This window comes from Salmo salar, chromosome 04 (genome assembly GCF_965601325.2).
Source record: "Salmo salar chromosome 04, fSalSal1, whole genome shotgun sequence".
NCBI classification, from domain to species: Eukaryota; Metazoa; Chordata; class Actinopteri; order Salmoniformes; family Salmonidae; genus Salmo; species Salmo salar.
Window position 1 is genome coordinate 26,062,329 of NC_138294.1, and position 23,960 is coordinate 26,086,288.

The 23,960-nt window shown below is 43.0% G+C and overlaps 1 protein-coding gene across 4 annotated transcripts in view; it reads right to left on the reverse strand.

Moving 5' to 3' along the window:
* LOC106602498 (uncharacterized) overlaps positions 1-23,960 on the reverse strand; it is a 38,209-nt gene that overhangs the window by 6,536 nt on the left and 7,713 nt on the right. For all 4 annotated transcript variants that reach the window (XM_082974203.1, XM_045717520.2, XM_045717522.2 and 1 more), the window contains exons 4-9: positions 21,487-21,627; positions 20,818-20,929; positions 19,307-19,416; positions 7,106-7,958; positions 3,139-3,269; positions 290-2,935 (exon numbers count right to left, since the gene is read on the reverse strand). In XM_082974203.1, coding sequence (XP_082830329.1) covers positions 1,766-2,935; positions 3,139-3,269; positions 7,106-7,958; positions 19,307-19,416; positions 20,818-20,929; positions 21,487-21,576 — 2,466 coding nt within the window. In that variant the 5' untranslated portion in view covers positions 21,577-21,627 and the 3' untranslated portion in view covers positions 290-1,765. The remainder of the gene's footprint in view (positions 1-289; positions 2,936-3,138; positions 3,270-7,105; positions 7,959-19,306; positions 19,417-20,817; positions 20,930-21,486; positions 21,628-23,960) is intronic.

Here is a 23,960-nt window from a genome sequence, read left to right on the forward strand (position 1 = left end):
AATATGATGTTGTGGATATATATATCAGCTATGATGTCATCAGTCAAACCTGACTAAACTATTTTGACGTGTACAGTTGTTGTTAGTATGTGGGTATGTGTAGGTATATTTAGTAAGTGTCTATTGGTTATAAAGCGCTGTTGGGTGTACGCAGAATAGGGTGAGATCAGATGTGATGTATACTAAAGAGAGTCTCAATGAAAGTCTTAGAAAATAAATTAACATTTTGTTTTTAAACATAAACAAGAGTTAATTGCACCATATGAAAACCACACGTCTCTCTGCGTACCTGGCAGACATCTCAGCTTGGATGTTGGCCCACAACCTCGACAAGACCTCTCTTCCCCTCTGGAAAAGCTTGCCTGCTCCAAGACCTCTCCATCATGGATGATAACTCCACGGTGTCCCCCTCCCAGAGTGCAAAGAACCTTGGCGTGACCCTGGACAACACCCTGTCATTCTCTGCAAACATCAAAGCAGTGACTCGCTCCTGCAGGTTCATAGTCTACAACATCCGTAGAGTATGACCCTTCCTCACACAGGAAGCGTCGCAGGTCCTAATCCAGGCTCTTTTCATCTCCAGTCTAGACTACTGCAACTCTCTATTAGAGAGTTGGTTTGGTATTGAACCTTCCTAAGTTCTCCCATTTCACCCCGCTCCTCCGCACACTCCACTGGCTTTAAATCAAAGCTCACATCCGCTATAAGACCAAGATGCTTGCTTTCGGCGCAGCAAGGGGAACCGCCCCTCCCTACCTTCAGGCTATGCTCAAACCCTACACCCCAACCCGAGCACTCCGTTCTGCCACCTCTGGTCTCTTGGCCGTCCAACCTACAGGTAGGTCAGCTCAAGCTCAGCCCAGTCAAAGCTCTTCTCGGTCCTGGCACCCCAGGTAAATTACTAAAATGTCAAATGTAATGTCTCAACTAAACATCTGGATGAACTTGATTAACTATAAAATCTTTTTCAGTTTATCAGAAGTAATGAAATAGGAATTTGTGAACATTATATAGCCTACACAGTTAAGCATAATATGTAACAGACTTTTTAGGCTTAAATATGCCTTATACACTGAGTATTCCAAACATTAGGAACACCTTCCTAATATTGAGTTGCAACCCCCCTTCTGCCCTCAGAACAGCCTCAATTAGTCAGGGCATGGACTCTACAAGGTGTCAAAAGCATTTCACAGGGATGCTGGCCCATGTTGACTACAATGCTTCCCATAGTTGTGTCAAGTTGGTTGGATGTCTGACCATTATTGATACACACAGGAAACTGTTGATCGTGAAAAACCCAGCAGTGGTGCAATTCTCAACATAAACCGGTGCGCCTGGCACCTACTACCATAACCCGTTCAAAGGCTCTTAAATCTTGCCCATTCACCCTCTGAATGGCCCACATACACAATCCATGTCTCAATTGTCTCAAGGTGTAAAAATCTTTCTTTAACCCGTCTCCTCCCCTTCATCTACACTGATTGAAGTGGATTTAATAAGTGACATCAATAAGGGATCAAAGCCTTCACCTAGTCAGTCTATGTCATGGAAAGAGCAGAGGTTCTTAATGTTTTGTATACTCAGTGTATATCACACTGGATGCAATATTCTACCCAGGAAAATTGAACACTGAAATCGGTTACTCTCGTTATTCCAAATGTATCTGTGGGTCTTTTCTGTTGACAACAATTACAATTCATCTGTATTTAATGCAGGGTTTGATCTAAACGTCAGATGGTATCGAGTGGAATGGTGACTTTCTATGTTATAGAGTAGAATGGTTTTTCTCCTGGTGTATCCTGAGGTAGCTCCTCTCTGAGAACCTCTTCCTGCAGTGCGCACAGGCGAACGGCCTCTCTCCCGTGTGGACCTTCAGGTGCCTCTTCAGCTGGTGCTGGCGGGAGAACCTCTTCTCACACTGGGGGCAGCTGTAAGGTTTCTCCCCTGTGTGGACCATCTGGTGCCTCTTCAGGTCACCAGCCTGGGCGAAGCACATGTAACACTGGGTACAGCTGAAGGGTTTCTCCCCTGTGTGGACCCTCTGGTGGATCTCCACTTTCTGGGGGCAGCTGAAACCTTTGTTACAGAACATGCAAAGGAACCGTTTCTCTTTACTATTGCCTGATGTTGCTCCCCCTCCCTGAGCCTGGGCTCTAGCCCTGTCGATTGAGTTCAATACCTGATCAAAAAGGACGTGGCCATGTGAATCAGGAGGCCCCATCGACGGAGATACTGGGTCGCGATCCCTCAGCGTGTGTAAAGGGGAGTGGGTGACAAAATGTTGATTTGTCTCTGAACTTCCCCTGTAATCTAAGAAATCTCTGCCCTGTAAGTGTCCGTCTCCTAGGTGACTATCTGCATTCCATGTGGGAGGAGCGTAGCCCTCCACTTTCACCTCATCTACCACTATAACCTCCCCTTTCTTATCTAGGCACCCTTCAGAGTATACACTACTACTGTACTGGTTCCAGTCCCCTCTAGACAGATCAGTCTGTGTCTCTAACCTCAAGGATATGTTGTCAGGGTCCATCTCTGTAGTGTAAGAACCAGACAGATCAACCCCAGTGTCTAAAGCGTCACCATCACCATGGGAATGATCCGTCCTCTGGCTCTGATGAAATACCGGTAAGTACTCTGATCCGGGAGCAGGAGGACAGCCCAGTGGCACCAGTCTCTCTGGGTCGGATCCTGGGTGTAAGAGCCTGTGTGTTACAGTTAAAGTCTCTGTGTCTGTCTCTGACTTCAAGGCGGCTTTCGGCGTTCCACTGACCTCTGTGATGCTGCGTCGGGTCTTGAGAGGCGCTGGGGCGATGGTGGGGTCCTTCGTGGCTACAGGGGGCGCTCCAGTCTGGATGTCTCTGCTTTGCCGTGGTTCCACCTCTCCTTCAGTCTTCTCCAGCTTGACCCCAGGACCTGTAGCCTCTGCATCTGCAGACTGACCAAAAAATAGGACGTTATTACCGGTACATGAGTAGAATTGGATAGCAATGTCGTAGGGAAGTCTCACAACACAAGCTCCCCTTTGGCAGATAAATTAGGACACAAGCAAGTGAATAGCTGAGTGGAGCCTTTCTGAAATAAACAGGCCACATTTGATTACAAAGTAACACATTTTTTATGCAACACTATTAAACTAACCTCTATCACGATAACGTGCTGGGTTGAGGTTCCACTCTCATCATCAACAGTGATTGGTTGGTCATCTCTCCATGTATGGTGCCCCGCTGGCTTCACAAAGCTCCTGTGGCCTCCAGTGAGATTTCCATCACCTGAGAGAGTGATTGGGGGAAAATAGGTCGTTAGATACTGTCAATGTTCAACTGTATATTGTACACTATTTACAGTTTTAATACTGTCTAAAATTGGCCGGATGTAAGGTAACACTTCTCATTACTTACTGATATACTATTTATAGAACACTAGATTGTTCCATGCATCACATTGTTTTCACTAAGTGAATAATAGGAAATGCAGTAAAAAAAAGTGGTTAGAATATGATAGTGTCTTTGCGCAAGATAACTAAGTAATCAGGGGAATGATTGCATACTATTCAAAAACTGACCAAGACCCTATTCTGTGTAACATCTGAACAAATGTGCAGAGGTGAACGCGGCGACAGGCACTGAGCTACAGTATATATGAATGGCGAAAGGCGCCGTAGCCTCATGCAAAATGTACCTCTTGCCATTCCTCTGTATTGGTCGAGGATCTTGACACTACTGGGACGACTGGCGAGGACGCGCTCCCGTGCCACCTTCAGTTCCAAAAGCTGCAGTTTCCTCCGCAATGCCCCGTTTTCTTTCTGGCTTTGAGAAATTTCCAAACGAAACACTGCATAGTCGTTTTCTATGAGTTTACAGATGTCTGCCACGGCTGCATTCGCTAGCACCTCCAAGATTGAGGCTATTTGAGTGTGAAAAACCACACAGTTATCCATTGTTAGCTAACGTTAGCACCTAGCTAGCGTTACCTAGATAACATCTGTCAACCAAGTCCTGTCTCCAACGCGAATTAAACAATACCCAGGGTAAGTATGCGATGCTGTGCAGTTAAAGTCATATTTTGAGTCCCATGGTGTTAATTAAAGTCTAAATAATAACCGTAAAAACGCTAACGTGGAATGTGTTGTTGGCCACTGTTCATTTCCGTTTAAACTATGATGCCAACCAATAATACCCTTTCTCTTCAGTGTAAAGGGTGTGGCTAAATGAAAAGGCTATGCGCGCTGCTCTTTGAAATACGGTACTGCTTATGTAAACTACCAGTGTTTCCCAAACCTGGTCCTCGAGTACCCAACAGTACACATTTTTAATGTAGCCCTGGACCAACACACCTCATTCAACTTATTGAGGGCTTGATGATTAGTTGACAAGTTGAATCAGGCAGTGCCCCTGTGACAACAATTGTGTACCCCCTTGTGGCCCCCCTAAATGTGGAGTGTGAAATAATTTTTACATAACTAATTTTTGCTATCATTCTTTTTTTACATCCGTTATTAGACAATGGCAACGATGATGATTATGAACATGGTCTTTTGCCTGCTAATGCAGTGAAGAAAACGATGAGGACAATAACGTCTAATATAACTGGCCCCTCTAACAGTACAACTGGCCCCAGCTTGCCCCCCCCCCCCCCAGTTGAAATGGTCTAGAACCGCCACTGTTCACCAGGCCTTGTGTTAAGCCTTATGAAAAGCCTACATTATTTTATAATTTACCTAGGCATTTTTGGCAATAGGATAAGCTTTCCAATGATGCCCACCTGACCCAGATTGCGATCTATAATGAACCGTTTTTGGATTGCGTAAAGCTTAAGTTGCTCAATGACAAAGCAATAAAAATATGCATTTAATAATTGAAAGCTCTTTCCTTTAGTGATAAGATTTCATTAGACAGATGCTGCTGAAAGTACAATAAATGTAAAATGCACATAAAATCCAGTGTAATGTTTGGATTCCGTCTTGCCAGGTAACCGTTGTGTCCTTACCTTTCGTCTGCATTTCCCCATAATCTCCAGTGTTCCCTTTCAATTACTACCATGGTTATCCATATGTGTCTCATATTTCTTCTACTCGAAATAGTTCCATTTATCGCCAAACATTTACATGCGCACTAATATCCCGTTATTTTTGAAGATACTCAAGTATTATGTTTTTGAGTTGAGGCATATAAACATCACGTCCCGTACAATATCCCGGATGAACTCGTATCCCGATTATGAGAAATCCGGCTATGGGTTATGTTGATTTTTGACGGGATACAGTGGCATGTAAAATCTTACGCCGTTTAATGTTGTTTTTTTTCGCGGTCTGCCAGGCTCAGTCATGGGTGTTGTGTGATGTTTTCATCTGCTTGTCTAGTTAGATACATGGAGCTTCTCTTGCCATAACTTGTTGCCTTAGACTAAATAAAACAGTACTCACCAGAATAATGGCATAAATCGAATGAATACATCACTGTTAGCCTAGGCTAATATAGTTAACATCGGTAAAGTTGTCTTTTCGAGTTCAGCTTCGCTCGCGGAGCAAGGAGTTTTAGGGACCCGGGAGAAAACTCAAATCCAAAATAGTGGAAAGATTGTGCCTGTGCAAAATGTTTGTTATGAACTGAACATAGGCAAAACCAAATTCAGTGTATGAATATAATAACATGACCGTGTTTAGGCTATGCCAGCACACCAAACAACAAGTCTGTATTTTACATTTACGTCATTTAGCAGACGCTCTTACATATAAGAATATGAGCGTACCCAGATGCTCAAACGATGGACCTGGTAATCAAAAAAAAAAAAATCTTACCCCAATACACTTCACAAAACTATAATACACTACATGACCAAAAGTATGTGGACTCCTGCTCGTCGAACATTGCATTCCAAAATCATGGGCATTAATATGGAGTTGGTCCCCACTTTGCTGATATAACTGCCTCCACTCTTCAGGGAAGGCTTTTCGACCACATGTTGGAACATTTCTGCAGGGTTTTGCTTCCATTCAGTCACAAAAGCATTAGTGAGGTCCAGCACCGATGTTGGGCGATTAGGCCTGGCTCGCAGTCTGCGTTCCAATTCAGCCCGAAGGTGTTCGATGGGGTTGAGATCAGGGCTCTGTGCAGGCCAGTCAAGTTCTTCCACACCGATCTTGACTAACCATTTCTGTATGGACCTCGCTTTGTGAAGAGGGGCATTGTCATGCTGAAACAGGAAAGGGCCTTCCCCAAACTGTTGCCAAAGTTGGAAGCACAGAATCATCAGCACCAGACAATTATTCCTCCTCCACCAAACTTTACAGTTGGCACTATGCATTTGGGCAGGTAGCATTCTCCCTGCATCCGCCAAACCCAGATTCATCCATTGGACTGCCAGATGGTGAAGCGTGATTCATCACGCCAGAGAACGCGTTTCCACTGCTCTAGAGTCCAATGTTGGCGAGCTTTACACCACTCCAGCTGACGCTTGGCATTGCGCATAGTGATCTTAGGCTTGTGTGTGGCTGCTCAGCCATGGAATCCCATTTCATGGAGCTCCCGATGAACAGTATTTGTGCTGACGTTCCTTCCAGAGGCAGTTTGGAACTCGTAGTGAGTGTTGCAACCAAGGACCGACAATTTATGTGCTACAGGCTTCAGCACTCACCGCTCCCGTTTTCTGAGCTTGTGTGGCCTACCACGTCATGGCTGAGCCGTTGTTGCTCCTAAACGTTTCCACTTCACAATAACAGCACTTACAGTTGACTGGAGCAGCTCTAGCAGGGCAGAAATTTTATGAACTGACTTGTTGGAAAGGCATCCTATGATGGTGCCACGTTGAAAGTCCCTGAGCTCTTCAGTACAGGCCATTCTACTGCCAATGTTTGTCTATGGCAATTGCATGGCTGTGTGCTCGATTGTATACACCTGTCAGTAATAGGTGTGGCTGAAATAGCCGAATCCACTAATTTGAAGGGGTGTCCACATAGCTTTGGTCATGTAGTGTTTGTCAACTAAAGAATGGTTCCCAGATATCCCCTGCGTACATCTCACACACTTCTACGATTTCTTCCCATTGTGGACACTCCTATGTCTGATAAGGTTATTCTGGAAGGAGAAGCTCTTGTAACACAGCTTACACTTGAAGGGCCTCTCCTTGGTGTGAACAGTCTGGTGCTTCTTCACATAGTTCGCCTCAGCAAAGCGCTTCCCACACGTGAGGCAGGCGTACGGCTTGTCGGCATCTGTCCTAATGGTCGGCCTTACACGTTGTGACCCAATGACACCAGAGGAGGTAGAAGCAGGAGTGACCACCCTCAGGTGGTTAGTCTTTGAGCTCCCTCCTTGACCTCTAGCCATTGTTTGAGTGTTGTTGGGATTGTGTGCTGTGTTATAGGCTAGGTACTTCTCGTTGTGAACGTCCATCCTGACCCTGTCTGTATTGGTGGGGTAACCATGAGGTAGCTGAGGAAGGCTAGCCCCAGGTCCAGACTCAGACCTTCTATGAACCCAGTCAGCAGGCATTAGACGAGACCCCAAAGAAGACAGACTTCCTGAAAGACTACCACCAGGAGCATCTCCCACCACGCTCTGTGAAGGCTGAACCCCAGGGTGACCGGATCTTTTCATCATGGATACTGTGGTGTTTGTATCATAGGAACAGGAGGGTCTATCTCTATCAGCCCCAGGCCCTGCTTCATCCCTGCACTGAGACTGTGAAGATAAGGGTCTGGGCTGCAGACTGGAGTCTCTGCCTCTCTGATGACCACCAGGACTGGGGTTGTTCAGTCCACCTGTCCACTGGTTGTGTTCTGTGTGGTGGTGGAGTCTCTGTCCCTCACGGTTGGGTCCTAGTTGTGACTCGGGAAGGAAGAGTGACGGCTCCTGATCCAGAGTCCTGATCCATGGCCAGGGTTTGTGACCAGCCGCTGCAGAGGTCCAGTCTCTCCCGTCAGCAACACCGGACATCAGCTGGTCTTCATGGAATGCAGACTGTGAAGACAAATTGAACAGAAAAGCATAAAGGTTTATATAAGAAACTCTTTGCTGTACACACAGAAACATGATATTATAAACTGTTAACCAGTCAAGCCTCTAACACTGTGATTCAAGTACCTAACAATGTGGAGCCATTGGAGTTTTTTTTTTTTTTTATGTCCACGTGTTGATTCAAGAATTAAGTATATTTTGGTTAGACTGAGATAAGGGAAACTCAGTCCCTGCAATGATACAAAAATAACCAAGTCAGTACAGAGTCAATTTTGTATTTAACTTCAACAAAATGGTCATACGCTCAAATAATGTTACAGCACTTATTTTAGAATAACTTCTCACTATGGCAACAAATCTGCTACCTTCGCTTTGATAAAGTTAATTTTAGAATACCTTGGAAAAGGTTCAACATTACATTACACACAGCTTCACTACATTATGTAAAGTAAACATGAATTAAAGAGCCAATGCAGCCGTTTTTATCTCCATATCTAATCATTTCTGAGTAACAATTAAGCACCTTAGTGTGACTTTTTTCAATTTAAATGGTAAAAAAGAAACAAAAATAGCTTCTTAGCAAAGAGCAATTTCTCAAGGAAGAATTTAGCTGGGACTGTCTGGGAGTGGTCTGAGTGGAGAGGGGAAAACTCAAACTAACTGTTATTGGCAGAGAGGGTTGGAACTATCTTATTGGTCTATTAACTAGTGTGCCACGAGGCAGGGACAAAACAGGCAGACATTTCAGGTGGGCTTTTCAAACAGCTCTTACACTAAAAGGGTGTTATAATTTTCACAATTGCACAGTATTATTCTAACATCAATGAGAAAATACATCTAAATCTCTCATGTTTTTGATTGCACTGAGCCTTTAAGGCACGATCATTTCCCCCATTTTAAAATATAAACCTATAGGGACACAGATTGTCACTTTTCATCAGTGAAGCATTTTTACAGACATCACACCAACCATCACCATTCCTTCTACTCTGCCTCATGATACTAATTCTTTCCTCAGTTCACATCATCCAGTTCCCCACTACATCTAAAACAACAGAATTAACTCCAAACAAACTAGTACTACATTACATGTCACTATACATGGGCCGTGTGCATTTTCTTGTGGTGTATCCTGAGTAGGGTTGCAAAGGGTCGGGAAACCTTCTGGTAAATTTCCTGAATTTTTCCGGAAATTGTCCATGGGAAGTTAAGCCCTGGAATTTGGGGAATTTTGCTTAAATTCATCAAATAAGTTAGCTTATAACAGTGAACCTTTTTTGTGGGATACGCAAGGTAATTCTAGGTCTTGTGGCATCTTTTGGTTAAACTATCCCCAATTCAATGGAATTGCAACCCTCTGCATGCACAGTGTATTCTTCAATCACATGTACAGCTGATTCTCAAGATCTTGCACACTGAGACGCTATTGAGCCCACGCTACTACACTGTCTGAGCCAAGGACTACATGCTTTCTGGTAAGTTTTGATTACAATACTGGGTGGGGTGAATATATTTTATATGACATAGATAATTTTTTTGTTAACTAGTAAATAGTAGCCTACAGCAAAGTGTGTTTAAATCATTTCTAACTTGTTAACAATTTCTGCTAGTTAGTTTTTGCTACCATGTGGGTTTCATCTTGCTTGAGCCTGCTAACTGAGTGTTAATTCACCTGTTTCCATACATGTTTCATTTTAAAACATTTATATTACAAAGGAGTCGTTTAATCTAACTGCTTAACTATTTATCTGTACATGGAATTGTATTTGGGGTTTTCACTCATTTTTTCTAATCTTTACAGGAAAATGCCACAGGCACTATCTGATGTGTGGAGACATTGCACTGCAACCAATGTAGAAGATACTGTGCCAAATGATATGTGAAGAATGCAACAAAGATGCAGAATCCTCTGGCCAAGTGCATAAAGTTCCCTCAGCGCTCACAACAAGCAACCTCTGACAAAAGTCCCTCTACTTCTATTCAAGGTGAAAATGATGAATCAGACACCTTATCGATAGCAACAGCTCATGGTCCTCCTGGAATCAGAAGTTTTTTTGATTCAATGGAGGAATGTAGTCATGGAAATGCAGATGAATGTCTTGCTCGAGCTGTGTATGCAACTGATACATTTCTGAATGTTCTTTTCCCAGCATACACCCCTCCAACCAGACATGCTTTATCTACTCATTTGCTGGATGCAGAGTTCAACAGAGTTCAAGTGAAGGTCAAGAAAATCATAGAGAAAGAGACTGTATTGCAATCATCTCTGATGGGTGGTCGAATGTTCGTGGGCAAGGAATAATTAACTACATCTCCGCCCCTCAACCAGTATTCTACAAGAGCACAGACACAAGGGACAACAGACACACCGGTCTCTACATTGCAGATGAGCTGAAGGCAGTCATCAACGACTTTGGACCACGGAAGCTATTTGATCTGGTGACGACAATGCTGCGAACATGAAGGCTGCTTGGTCTAAAGTGGAGGAGTCCTACCCTCACTCCTACCCTCACATTCACACCCATTGACTGTGCTGCTCATACATTGAATCTGCTCTTCAAGGACATCATGGCACTGAAAACAATGGATACACTCTACAAGAGAGCCAAGGAAATGGTTAGGTATGTGAAGGGTCATCAATTATAGCAGCAATCTACCTCACCAAGAAAAGTGAGAAGAATAAGAGCACCACATTGAAGCTGCCCAGCAATGCCCATTGGGATGGTGTTGTCATCATGTTTGACAGTCTCCTGGACGGGAAGGGGTCTCTCCAAGAAATGGCCATATCACAGTCTGCTGATATGGACAGCCCCATCAAGTATTTTGGGAGAGAGTGGTAAGCAGCCTGAAACTCCTGAAACCTATAGCAGAAGCCATTTCAAGGATTGAGGGAGACAATGCCATCCTGTCTGATGTTCAGACTCTGCTTGCCGATGTAAGAGAGAAATCTGTACTGCCATGCCCACTTCACTGTTGCTCCAAGCAGAGGAAACTGCAGTTCTGAAATGCATCAAAAAGCATGAAGACTTCTGCCTGAAGCCCATACACGCCACAGCGTACATGTTGGACCCCAAGTATGCTGGCAAGAGCATTCTGTCTGGTGCAGAGATCAACAAGCCCTATGGTGTCATCACTACCGTGTCTCGCCACCTTGGCCTGGATGAGGGCAAGGTTCTTGGCAGTCTGGTGATGTACACTTCCAAGCAAGGGCTTTAGAATGGAGATGCAATATGGCAGTCGTGCCAACATATCTCATCAGCCACCTGGTGGAAGGGACTTTGTGGATCTGAGGCTCTTTCCCCTGTTGCCTACATCATCCTCCAAATCCCACCAACATCAGCCACCTCAGAGCGCAACTGGTTCTTGTTTGGGAACACACACATCAAAGCACGCAACAGGCAGATCAATTCAAGGGTTGAAAAATTGGTGGCCATCCGGGCAAATTTGAGGCTTTTTGAGCCTGATAACGAGCCATCCTCAACAAGGTTGGAAAGTGACAGTGAAGATGAGGCCTTAGAGTATGATGTTCAAGAGGTGGACATTGAGGAGGTCCAGGGAGAAGACATGGAAGCCTGAGAGGAAGACAGACAAAGCTTTAGTTTCTAGTCTATCATTTTACAGATGTATGTTGAAAACGTTTTTGGGAGATACGATGGGTCATTGGGGATCATACAATATTCCCTTTCTTTTGTTGTTCAGTGATATCATCCCATGTGAAGAGTCAACTCAATTTAAGTTCAATACGTAACTAAATCGTTTTTATTTCTATTTGCAATTATGCCTACTTATTATAAGGTAAAAGGTTTATGTCTCCATATGATATGGTAAATATATCCAATGCCAAAAACATCCACATTTAAATTGTATTAATATTAATTTGCATACATTTCAGTTAATTCCCATATTTTCACATTAATTCCCATGGAAAGTTTCCACCTCTGAATATTCCCCAAAATGTGCAACCCTAATCCTGAGGCAGCTCCTCTCTGAGAACCTCTTCCTGCAGTGAGTACAGGCAAACTGTCTCTCTCTAGTGTGGACCTAGTGTGGACCTTCTGGTCCATATTCAGCTGGTGCTGGTGGGAGAACCTCTTCTCAGACTTGGGCAGCTGTAGGATTTCTCCCATGTGGACTCTGGTGCCTCTTCAGGTTGAATGAGTCAGAGAAACTGGCCCCGCACAGGTGGCAGCTGAACAGTTCTCCCCAGTGTGCATTCTGGTGGATCGCCACCTGTTTGGGCAAACTGAAGGCTTTCCCACAGAATGAACACGGGAAGCACTTCTCTTTGGCACTGCCTCCTTTACTGATTCTATCTCTACTACTGTCATTTGTCAATGGGCTTGTGTAGCCATTTTGTGTTGAGGCGCTGGCATTGTCTGAGGTCTGGATTAACATTAGGAGAGTGTGAGGAGGACGAAGGCCGGGGAGTGTGTGTTGTTGCAGGGTCCATGTTCCAGTTGATTGATCCTATAGAAGGCAGGCTGAAGGCAACACCTGTTAACCTGAGGCGCCATCAGTCTCTCAATCACAACTATAGGAGCAGGACGGGTCATCGCTAGCCGAGTCTGTCGCTGTTCTCTCCAGCTGCATACGGACACCTCCCCATCATCGCGGACCAAATCTACACCTCACTCTGGTCGCCCACATGAAAAAGTACTATAGTATGGTATAAATACTATAGTATTCACTGTAGTGTTTTTGCAGACTTTACTGTAGTATTTCCATACATGAAGGGCACTTTTTGGCATTTCCCCTATGATTGATGAGGATCTCCATATTGCAAATGTACGGTCCCTTACTAGACGTCCGCGAGTGTTATTAAAATAGGCTGACTGTCTTGGGTCGTGCCCCAGGGCCAGATCTTCCGGGAAGCCATCAAATGAAGTGTCTCGGACATTTGGTTCCCTTTTTATATATTTTTTAAAAAAATGTGTCGTTTTTCCGCTGTTCTGGAAAATTCCACCAGATGGCGACTGGCTGCTTATTGGAAATGGACTAAGCATCACGGAAAAGACTTTGAAGAAGAAACTTGGTGAGCACGGGTTTGGCCAAATGGGCTTCTAGCCCAGAAACAAGTCGTCGTCAAGGCCTCAACGATTTTGAGTTAAGGCCCATTTTCTGGGATTAAAGGTAAAAAATGACAGAGCGCTAATTTGACCGCTTCACGTCAAAGTATATGAACCTACGGACTAAGGAAAAAAATAACCAGACATTTATCTATCGTAATTTACGAGAAATCGTACAATGGGTGATGGTTAAAGAAATTAGTTTTTCCCCCCAAAAGGTTACAGATCCAGTTGCGGCATGTTCAGACGAATCCGTTAAGGCAGGTTTCGGAGCTCTACGTGATTTCTGTGATTTTCTGAACTCACACACACACACAGTCAATGGGGAGTGACACAGTGTGAGGCTTACAGACACACAGAGCCTGCAATAGTTACCTGCGTTAGAACCATCAAAGAACCGTCAGACCTAGAGCTCTGAAACTTTAAATAAATGTTCTTGAGCTTAAGTCGATAGTTCACGGTGAGTTATGTGGCTCTAGAAGGTTCTCAGGCCGAGAAACAGCCTCGTAAATTTGCAATGACTTCAATTCATTTTGACCATCGCGTAAATGACGACATTTAGAAAAGTCCCAAACTCACAAGACTAGATGCATTGAAACCGCCTCGGCTCATAGAGACGGACCCTAACGTTTCTGTCCGGTAGCTCCTTCAGGGACCCCGTAGCAAAACCCGAAATAAGTGAATTTTCAGCACTAATTAAGGTCGTTGGTCAGGCTCCGAATGACCTATGGAGCCGAAACTCATGATTCGGGGGTCGCCTCAGCTAGGCCTAAACATAATGTCGGAACTGAACCCGAAGCTAGAACGTAACTACGTGTTTTATGTTTTTATTATGGTTTAAACAGAAGGCGCTGTGAATTTTGGGCCTGCTCTGAAATATGTGATAGTTGGCTTCTAAACGAGTTGGACAAAGTGGGTTTGGTGTCAGTTTGTATCAGTTTGGTGTCAGAATGATATCTTATTGACTGATGGACGCTGATTTGCTGGCTGACTTTTGTACATTTGCAATAAGTTTAAACAATGATGAACCATCACCAAATTGACATGCTGAAATGAACACCAACGAGCGATGGAGAGGAACCACTATCACTGCCCGGCCATCCCGAGTTCAACGGGCCAGTCAATTCGGTATTTCTGCAGTATATTTGAGCATGTGAAATTTGTGATGGTAAATGCCCATTGAAAGACATTGCAAATGGACATAGTGATATATCATTTGGTCAGTATAAATGCCATTTGGACATTTCTTATGCCATTTGGACATTGTTCACTGACTTTTGGGTTTGGAAACCGACTTCCTATGATCAAAGATGGCAAATGGACATAACATCCTGATTTGGTACTTTCAATACTTATGTATGGTATTTGGACATTTCTTATGCCATTTGGACATGGTTTACTGACTTTTGACTTCCTATGATTATATAATGCAAAAGGACAAAACATAGGTGTTATGGACAAACTCAATAAAATAAGACAAAGGTATGTTCACACGGTTGTTATATGTATAATTGACAAAAAAAGGTCCAGAAAGCAATTATTTTTTTTTTAGAGGTGGTTGTATTTTAGATTATTTTTTTTACATTTTCAAAATTTGACCCTTGGGTCTTGACTTTGTGTCCATTTGCAATATGAAAATCTACGGTGGAGCGCGATCGCCATCTTTGGGATTTTTGTTGTATGACACTTGGCATTTGCCATATGCCACTTGCTATAAGGTTTGGATGATCTGCCGTCCATTTGAGTGGTATTTGCGATTGTGTATATGTTTCGTCCAATGCCAATATTTTGCCATTTATTTTTGTACATTTCATAGGGGTATTCCCTTACTATATAAACACTGTAGTAAAATAACTGTAGTATAAACTATAGTAATGAATGTAGTGCTTTTGCAGACTGTTGTATACTGTAGTATTTACACTAGTGTTTTTTTGTGGACTGTAGTATTTACGGTAGTGTTTTTGCTGATATTACTAGCATTTACTATAGTGTTTTTGTTTTATTATCTTTGACGTGTAGGTAAGTAGAACTGGGGTCTGAACGGATAGTTAAGAGCTTCTGCTCTTTTCGATAACCTGTAGGGAACACAGTGCCTTCGGAAAGTATTCATATTCCTTGACTTTTTTCACATTTAGTTAGGTTTCAGCCTTTTTCTAACATTTATTAAATCGTTTTTTTCCCCCTCATCAACCTACACAACAATTCCCTATAATGACAAATCAAAAACTTTTTTTTTTTACATTCTCTAGTTTTTTTTCCATGTGCTTACCTCTATTCTGTTTCTTTTTATCCCAAAAAACTCTCTAGTCTTTGCGGATGACAAGCATACCTATAACATGATGCAGCCACCACCATGCTTGAAAATATTTAGAGTGATACTCAGTAATGTGTTGTGTTAGATTTGCATCAAACATAACACTTTGTATTGAGGACATAAAGTGAATTTCTTTGCCACATTCTTTGCAGTTTTACTTTAGTGTCTTGTTGCAAATAGGATGCATGTTTTGGAATATTATTTATTCTGTACAGGCTTCCTTCTTTTCACTCTTTCATTTAAGTTAGTATTGTGGAGTAACTACAATCTTGTTGATACATCCTCAGTTTTCTCCTATCATAGCCATTAAAATCATTAACTGTTTTAAAGTCACCATTGGCCTAATGGTGAAATCCCTGAGCGGTTTCCTTCCTCTCCGGCAACTGAGTTAGGAAGGACGTCTGTATCTTTGTAGTGACTGGGTGTATTGATACACCATCAAAAGGGATATTCATTGTCTGCTTTTGTTATTTTTTACCCATCTACCAATAGGTGCCCTTCTTTGCGAGGCATTGGAAAACCTCCCTGGTCTTTGAGGATGAATTTGTGTTTGAAATTCACTGCTCGACTGAGGGACCTTACAGATAATTGTATGTGTGGAGTACAGAGATGAAGTAGTCATTCAAAAATCATGTTAAACACTATTATTACACACAGAGTGAGTCCATGCAACTTATTATGTGACTTGTTAAGCAAATGTTTACTCCTGAACTTATTTAGACTTGCCATAACAAAGGGGTTGAGAATACTTACTGATTCAAAACATTTCAGCTTTTATATTAGAATTTTTTTGTGGGGGGGTACTTTTTACCCCTTTTTCTCCCCAATTTTCGTGATATCCAATTGATAGTTACAGTCTTGTCCCATCGCTGCAACTCCCGTGCGGACTCTGGAGAGGCAAAAGTAGAGAGCCATGCGTCCTCCAAAACACGACCCCGCCAAACCGCACTGCTTCTTGACACACTGCTCGCTTAATCCCGGAAGCCAGCTGCACCAATGTGTCGGAGGAAACACCATACAGCTGGCGACCGAGGTGACCGTGAATGCACCCGGCCGCCACATAGAGGAGTCGCTTGAGCGTGATTGGACAAAGACATCCCAGCCGGCCAAACCCTCCCCTTACCCGGACGACGCTGGGCCAAATGTGCGCCACCTCATGGGTCTCCCGGTCGCGTCTGACTGCGACACAGCCCCCAGGATCGATCCTGGATCTGTAGAGACGCCTCTAGCACTGCAATGCAGTACCTTAGACTGCTGCGCCACTTTTTATACATGTAAAAATGTATAAAAACATCATTCCACTTTGACATTATGGGGTATTATTGTGTGTAGATCAGTGACTGAATCTAAATGTAATACATTTTTAATTCAAGCTATAACAACAAAATATGGAAAAAGTCAAGGGGTGTGAGTACTTTCTGAAGGCACTGTACTAGAATTACAAAACTGTAGTGTTTTTGCGGACTGTAGTGTTTTTGCAGGCATTAGTGTTTTTTGGGTGGGAAAATACTGGAGTATTTACTACAACATTCTATAGTAAGCACCTCATGATTGAGGATACTAATGTGTAATATAGTATTCTACAGTATACTACAGTTTACTACAGAATTCTATACTAAGTATTTTAGTATTCTATAGTAAACTGTAGTCTTTTCATTTGGGGCTCAGTCAGTCTGTTGTCATGGAGACTAAGTTCTGGGACACTAAAGTCCTTGGAGAATAAGAGCATCTCCTCCCAGCTGCCCACTGCACTGAGGATAGGAAACTCTGTCACCACCAATAAACCCACTATAATTGAGAATTTCAATAAGCATTTTTCTATGGCTGGCCATGCTTTCCACCTGGCTACCCCTACCCCGGTCAACAGCACTGCACCCCCCACAGCAACTCGTCCAAGCCATCCCCATTTCTCCTTCTCCCAAATCCAGTCAGCTGTTCTGAAAGAGCTGCAAAATCTGGACCCCTACAAATCAGCCGGGCTAGACAATCTGGACCCTTTCTTTCTAAAATTATCTGCCGAAATTGTTGCAACCCCTATTACTAGCCTCTTCAATCTCTCTTTCGTGTCGTCTGAGATTCCCAAAGATTGGAAAGCAGCTGTGGTCATCCCCCTCTTCAAAGGGGGACACACTCTTGACCCAAACTGCTACAGACCTATATCTATCCTACACTGCCTCTCTAAAGTCTTCGAAAGCCAAGTCAAGAAACAGATTACCGACCATTTCGAATCCCACCGTACCTTCTCCGCTATGCAATCTGGTTTCAGAGCTGGTCATGGGTGCTCCTCAGCCACGCTCAAGGTCCTAAACGATATCTTAACCACCATCGATAAGAAACAATACTGTGCAGCCGTATTCATTGACCTGGCCAAGGCTTTCGACTCTGTCAATCACCACATCCTCATCGGCAGACTCAATAGCCTTGGGTTCTCAAATGATTGCCTCGCCTGGTTCACCAACTACTTCTCTGATAGAGTTCAGTGTGTCAAATCGGATGGCCTGTTGTCCGGGCCTCTGGCAGTCTATGGGGGTGCCACAGGATTCAATTCTTGGGCTGACTCTTTTCCCTGTATACATCAATGATGTCGCTCTTGCTGCTGGTGAGTCTCTGATCCACCTCTACGCAGACGACACCATTCTGTATACTTCTGGCCCTTCTTTGGACACTGTGCTAACTACCCTCCAGACGAGCTTCAATGCCATACAACTCTCCTTCCGTGGCCTCCAACTGCTCTTAAATACAAGTAAAACTAAATGCATGCTCTTCAACCAATCGCTGCCCGCACCTGCCTGCCTGTCCAGCATCACTACTCTGGACGGTTCTGACTTAGAATATGTGGACAACTACAAATACCTAGGTGTCTGGTTAGACTGTAAACTCTCCTTCCAGACTCACATCAAACATCTCCAATCCAAAGTTAAATATAGAATTGGCTTCCTATTTTGCAACAAAGCATCTTTCACTCATGCTGCCAAACATACCCTCGTAAAACTGACCATCCTACCGATCCTCGACTTCGGCGATGTCATTTACAAAATAGCCTCCAATACCCTACTCAATAAATTGGATGCAGTCTATCACAGTGCCATCCGTTTTGTCACCAGAGGCCCCATATACTACCCACCACTGCGACCTGTACGCTCTCGTTGGCTGGCCCTCGCGTCATACTCGTCGCCAAACCCACTGGCTCCAGGTCATCTACAAGACCCTGCTAGGTAAAGTTCCCCCTTATCTCAGCTCGCTGGTCAACATAGCAGCACCCACCTGTACCACGCGCTCCAGCAGGTATATCTCTCTGGTCACCCCCAAAGCCAATTCCTCCTTCGGCCGCCTCTCCTTCCAGTTCTCTGCTGCCAATGACTGGAACGAACTACAAAAATCTCTAAAACTGGAAACACTTATCTCCCTCACTAGCTTTAAGCACCAGCTCTCAGAGCAGCTCACAGATTACTGCACCTGTACATAGCCCATCTATAATTTAGCCCAAACAATTACCTCTTCCCCTACTGTATTTATTTATTTATTTAGCTCCTTTGCACCTCATTATTTCTATTTCTACTTTGCACTTTCTTCCACTATAATCTACCATTCGTGTTTTACTTGCTATATTGTATTTACTTTGCCACCGTGGCCTTTTTTGCCTTTACCTCCCTTATCTCACCTCATTTGCTCACTTTGTATATAGACTTATTTTTCTACTATATTATTGACTATATGTTTGTTTTACTCCATGTGTAACTCTGTGTTGTTGTATGTGTCAAACTGCTTGCTTTATCTTGGCCAGGTCGCAATTCTAAATGAGAACTTGTTCAATTTGCCTACCTGGTTAAATAAAGGTGAAATTACATTTGTTTTAATAAAAAAAATAAAAAAAATTCAGTTGTTGTTTTGTGTTCGACTGTCTGTTTCTGGTTGTGGCTAACAGTGTTGTTCCCCAGCCCAGAGTTGAGGACTCTGTCCCATCCACTGACCTCCACTATCTCGCCCTGCTCAGTGATAAGGTCCCCTGAGTCCTTGGCTGCGCCCGGCTGGGAATCCAAGATAGCCACCCAGTCTCCCTTGTTAGGCTCCAGCCAACCACCTGCAGGAAAAGGTTACAAAATAGACATATACAAACATGGCAGAGAACTCTAAATATGGCATTTAAGTCAATTACCTGGTCAAGTACAACTCTGGTTCATCCTTGGGAACAATTTTCAAAACGCCTGAAGGTACCACGTTCATCTGTACAAACAATATTACGCAAGTATAAACACCATGGGACCACGCAGCCTTCATACTGCTCAGGAAGGAGACGCATTCTGTCTCCTAGAGATGAATGTACGTTAGTGCGAAAAGTGCAAATCAATCCCAGAACAACAGCGAAGGACCTTGTGAAGACGCTGGAAGAAACCGGTACAAAATAATCTATATCCAAAATAAAACGAGTCCTATATCGACATAACCTGAAAGGCCGCTCAGCAAGGAAGAAGCCACTGCTCCAAAACCGCCATAAAAATGCTAGACTACGGTCTGCAACTGCACATGGGGACAAAGATCGTACTTTTTGGAGAAACGTCCTCTGGTCTGATGAAACAAAAATAGAACTGTATGACCATGGTTATGTTTAGAAGAAAAAGAGTGAGGCTTGCAAGCCGAAGAACACCATCCCAACCTTTAAGCATGGGTGTGGCAGCATCATGTTGTGGGGGTGCTGGGATGCAAGAGGGACTGGTGCACTTCACAAAATAGATGGCATCAAGAGGCAGGAAAATGATGTGGATATATTGAAGCAACATCTCAAGACATCAATCAGGAAGTTAAAGCTTGGTCGCAAATGGGTCTTCCAAATGGACAATAACCCCAAGCATACTTCCAAAGTTGTGGCAAAATGGCTTAAGGACAACAAAGTCAAGGTATTGGAGTGGCCATTACAAAGCCCTGACCTCAATCCTATAGAAAATTTGTGGGCAGAACTGAAAAAGCATGTGCGAGCAAGGAGGCCTAGAAACCTGACTCAGTTACACCAGCTCTGTCAGGAGGAATGGGCCAAAATTCACTCAAATTATTGTGGGAAGCTTGTGAAAGGCTACCCAAAACGTTTGTCCCAAGTTAAACAATTTAAAGGCAATGCTACCAAATACTAATTGAGTGTATGTGAACTTCTGACCTACTGGGAATGTGATGAAAGAAATAAAAGCTGAAATGAATCATTCTCTCCACTATTATTCTGACATTTGACATTCTTAAAATAAAGTGGTGATCCTAACTGACCTAAGACAGGGAATTTGTACTTGGATTAAATGTCAGGAATTGTGAAAAACTGAGTTTAAATGTATTTGGCTAAGGTGTATGTAAACTTCCGACTTCAACTATATGTGTTTTAGTATGTAAACATAAGTTGTATTGGTTTCATTTTATGAATGAAGAAAACATAGCCAGGTGCATCACTCTTTCCACTCAAGCTCTATTACTGTATGTAAGCTATATGTGTTTCTCTTACCTTGCTCTCCCATCTTTAGTTCACTCTGCAGATCAATGCTCTCTGGTTCATCTTCTATTGTCTCCACTTTGACTATCAGCAGATCAGGCTTCCCATCCTCCATATCTACTGACTGTCAGAGATACAGAGTGAGAGGATGTTGGATCAAGAAATCTGATATGAGCACCCTGCTATGGAGCATTTTCTGATTGGGCAATGAGGGATTGCTATGAGTACAATGCAAACATGTTAGTTGATTTGATTACGTGACACTCTTTAAAGAGATGAATCAGATGAACTTGTGGATATTATTATTGTCTCTGTGTCCAGTATGCAGGCAGTTAAGAGGTAATTTGGCGAACTAAAGCTAACTAGCTTGCTAGCTGTGCCCGAAGACTTCCAGTGTTTGCCTTTAAGCTAGTTAGCACTCGTTCACAAAATTACCTCTGAATTAACAAAACCTTAAAGGGAAGTTAAAGGCATGGTCCCACACTTAAAACAAAATGAATCAAGACCTGGGCCCTTATTCACAAATAGTAGGAGTGTTGATCTAGAATCTTTCCAAATAGTCTTATTCATTATGATCTAAAAGCCAAAACTGATCCTAGATCAGCACTCCTAATCTGAGAGGCTTTGTGGATACAGGCATTGACCTAATACCATTCAGACAGTAGTTTACAGTGGGCTCACCTCAGTGAGACTGTGTGTGGTCCTGTGCTGCTCAGCTGGTTCCTCTGTGGGTTCAGGAGGAGGTGTAGTCTGGTTGTCCTCCATGACCATGGTCCCCTCAGGGTTCCTCAGACCCTCCTTCACCAGAAGCACTTCCTCCACCTAGAAGAGACAGGTGATACAGATTACACAGACATACACTCCCTCAGGTACGCACACACAGATAATAAACACAATTTCAACATGGAGCACTTACCCACCTCACTACGTTTGAGTCCTTTACTGTAGTTACAGAATGACTTCATTGTTGTTAAACCCATCATGGTGGACATAAATATGTTGTGGGTAAACATGAGTCAGCGATGATAAGTCAAAAGTCAGGCATACCTATTTTGACGTGTCCAGTAGGTGTTAGTATGTGGAGGTATATTTAGTAAGTGTATATTGGTTATAAAGCGCTGTCAGGTGTATGTAGAATAGGGTGAGATCAGATGTGATGTATACTAAAGAATCTAACTTGTCTCCTCCTTCATCTACACTGATTGAAGTGTATTTAGCATGTGACGTCAATAAGGGATCATAGCTTTCACCTGGTCTGATCCCTTATTGATGTCACTTGTTTCAATCCCTTTCAATCCGTGTAGATGAAGGGGAGGAGACAGGTCAAAGAAGGCATTTTATGCTCTGAGACAACTGAGACATGGATTGTGTATGTGTGCCATTCAGAAGGTGAAGGGGCAAGGCAAAAGATTGAAGTGCCTTTGAACGGGATATGATAGTAGGTGCCTGGCGCACCAGTTTGTGTGAAGAACTGCAACACTGCTCGGTTTGTCACGCTCCAGTTTACAGTATGTATTAAAAAAAAAAATTCAGGTACGTACACAGAGAAACACTTTCAACATGGAGTGTTTACCCATCCCCACTCCGTCTGAGTCCTATACTGTAGTTACAGAATGACTTCATTGTTGTTAAACCCATCATGGTGGACATAAATATGATGTTGTGGGTAAAAATAAGTCAGCTATGATAAGTCAGACAAACTTGACTAAACTATTTTGACATGTACAGTAGGTGTTAGTGTAGGTATATTTAGTAAGTGTATATTGGTAGCCAATAGTTAAGTCACAATTGCCCATAAAAATGTAGGAAAAAGAAACATTTGCTTTTTGGTCTTAATTTAAGGTTAGCATTAGGTTTAAAATAAAATTTTAGGTGAAATTGTAGAAATAGGTGGGGTTTCGCCATAACTTTGACTTAACCAATAATACACATTTCATCACAAGTTATGAAGCAGAATAGGGTGATATCAGATCTGCTGTATATTAAAGAGAGTCTCAATGAAAGTCTTAGAATGAAAAGTCCCATTTTGTGTTTATTAAACAAACAAGTTTTAAATACACCATATGAAAACCACATACACATGTCTCAACTAAAAATCTGCATGAACTTGATGAACTGCATTCATTTTCTCATTCAAAGAGTCTTAGGATAAAAATTAAGCAGTTAAATTTAAGTAATGAAATATGCATTTGTGAACATTATATAGCCTATACAGTACAAACACAGTTTGAAACAGACTTTAGGCTTACAGTGCATTCAGAAAGTATTCAGACCCCTTTACTTTTTCCACATTGTTACAGGCTTCTAAAATTGATTAAATAGTTTTGTTTCTCATCAATCTACACACAATACCCTATAACGACAAAGCAAAAAAATGGTTTTTAGAAATGTTTGCAAATTTATATTTAAAAAACAAATCACATAAGTATTCAGACCCTTTACTCAGTAGTTTGTTGAAGCACCTTTGGCAGTGATTACAGCCTCGAGTCTTGGGTATGACGCTACAAGCCTGGCACACCTGTATTTGGGGAGTTTCTCCCATTCTTCTCTGCTGATCCTCTCAAGCTCTGTCAGGTTGGATGGGGAGTGTTGCTGCACAGCTATTTTCAGGTCTCTCCAGAGATGTTAGATTCAAGTCCGGGCTCTGGCTGATTCACTCTGGGACATTCAGAGACTTGTCCCGAAGCTACTCCTGCGTTGTCTTGGCTGTGGGCTTAGGATCCTTGTCCTGTTGGGCGAAGGTAAACCTTCGCCCGAGTCTAAGCACTCTGTAGCAGGTTTTCATCAAGGATATCTCTGTACTTTGCGCCGTTCATCTTTCCCACGATCCTGACTAGTCTCCCAGTTCCTGCCGCTGAAAAACAACCCCACAGCATGATGCTGCCACCACCAGGCTTCACCATAGGGGTGGTGCCAGGTTTCCTCCAGACGTGACGCTTGGCATTCAGGCCAAAGAGTTAAATCTTGTTTCTCTCCCACCCATGGTCTGAGAGTCCTTTAGGTGCCTTTTGGCAAACTCCAAGCGGGTTGTCATGTGCCTTTTTACTGAGGAGTGGCTTCGGTCTGGCCACTCAACCATAAAGGCCTGATTGGTGGAGAGCTGAATTTCGAGTCTCATAGCAAAGGGTCTGAATACTTTTGTAAATAAGGTTGTT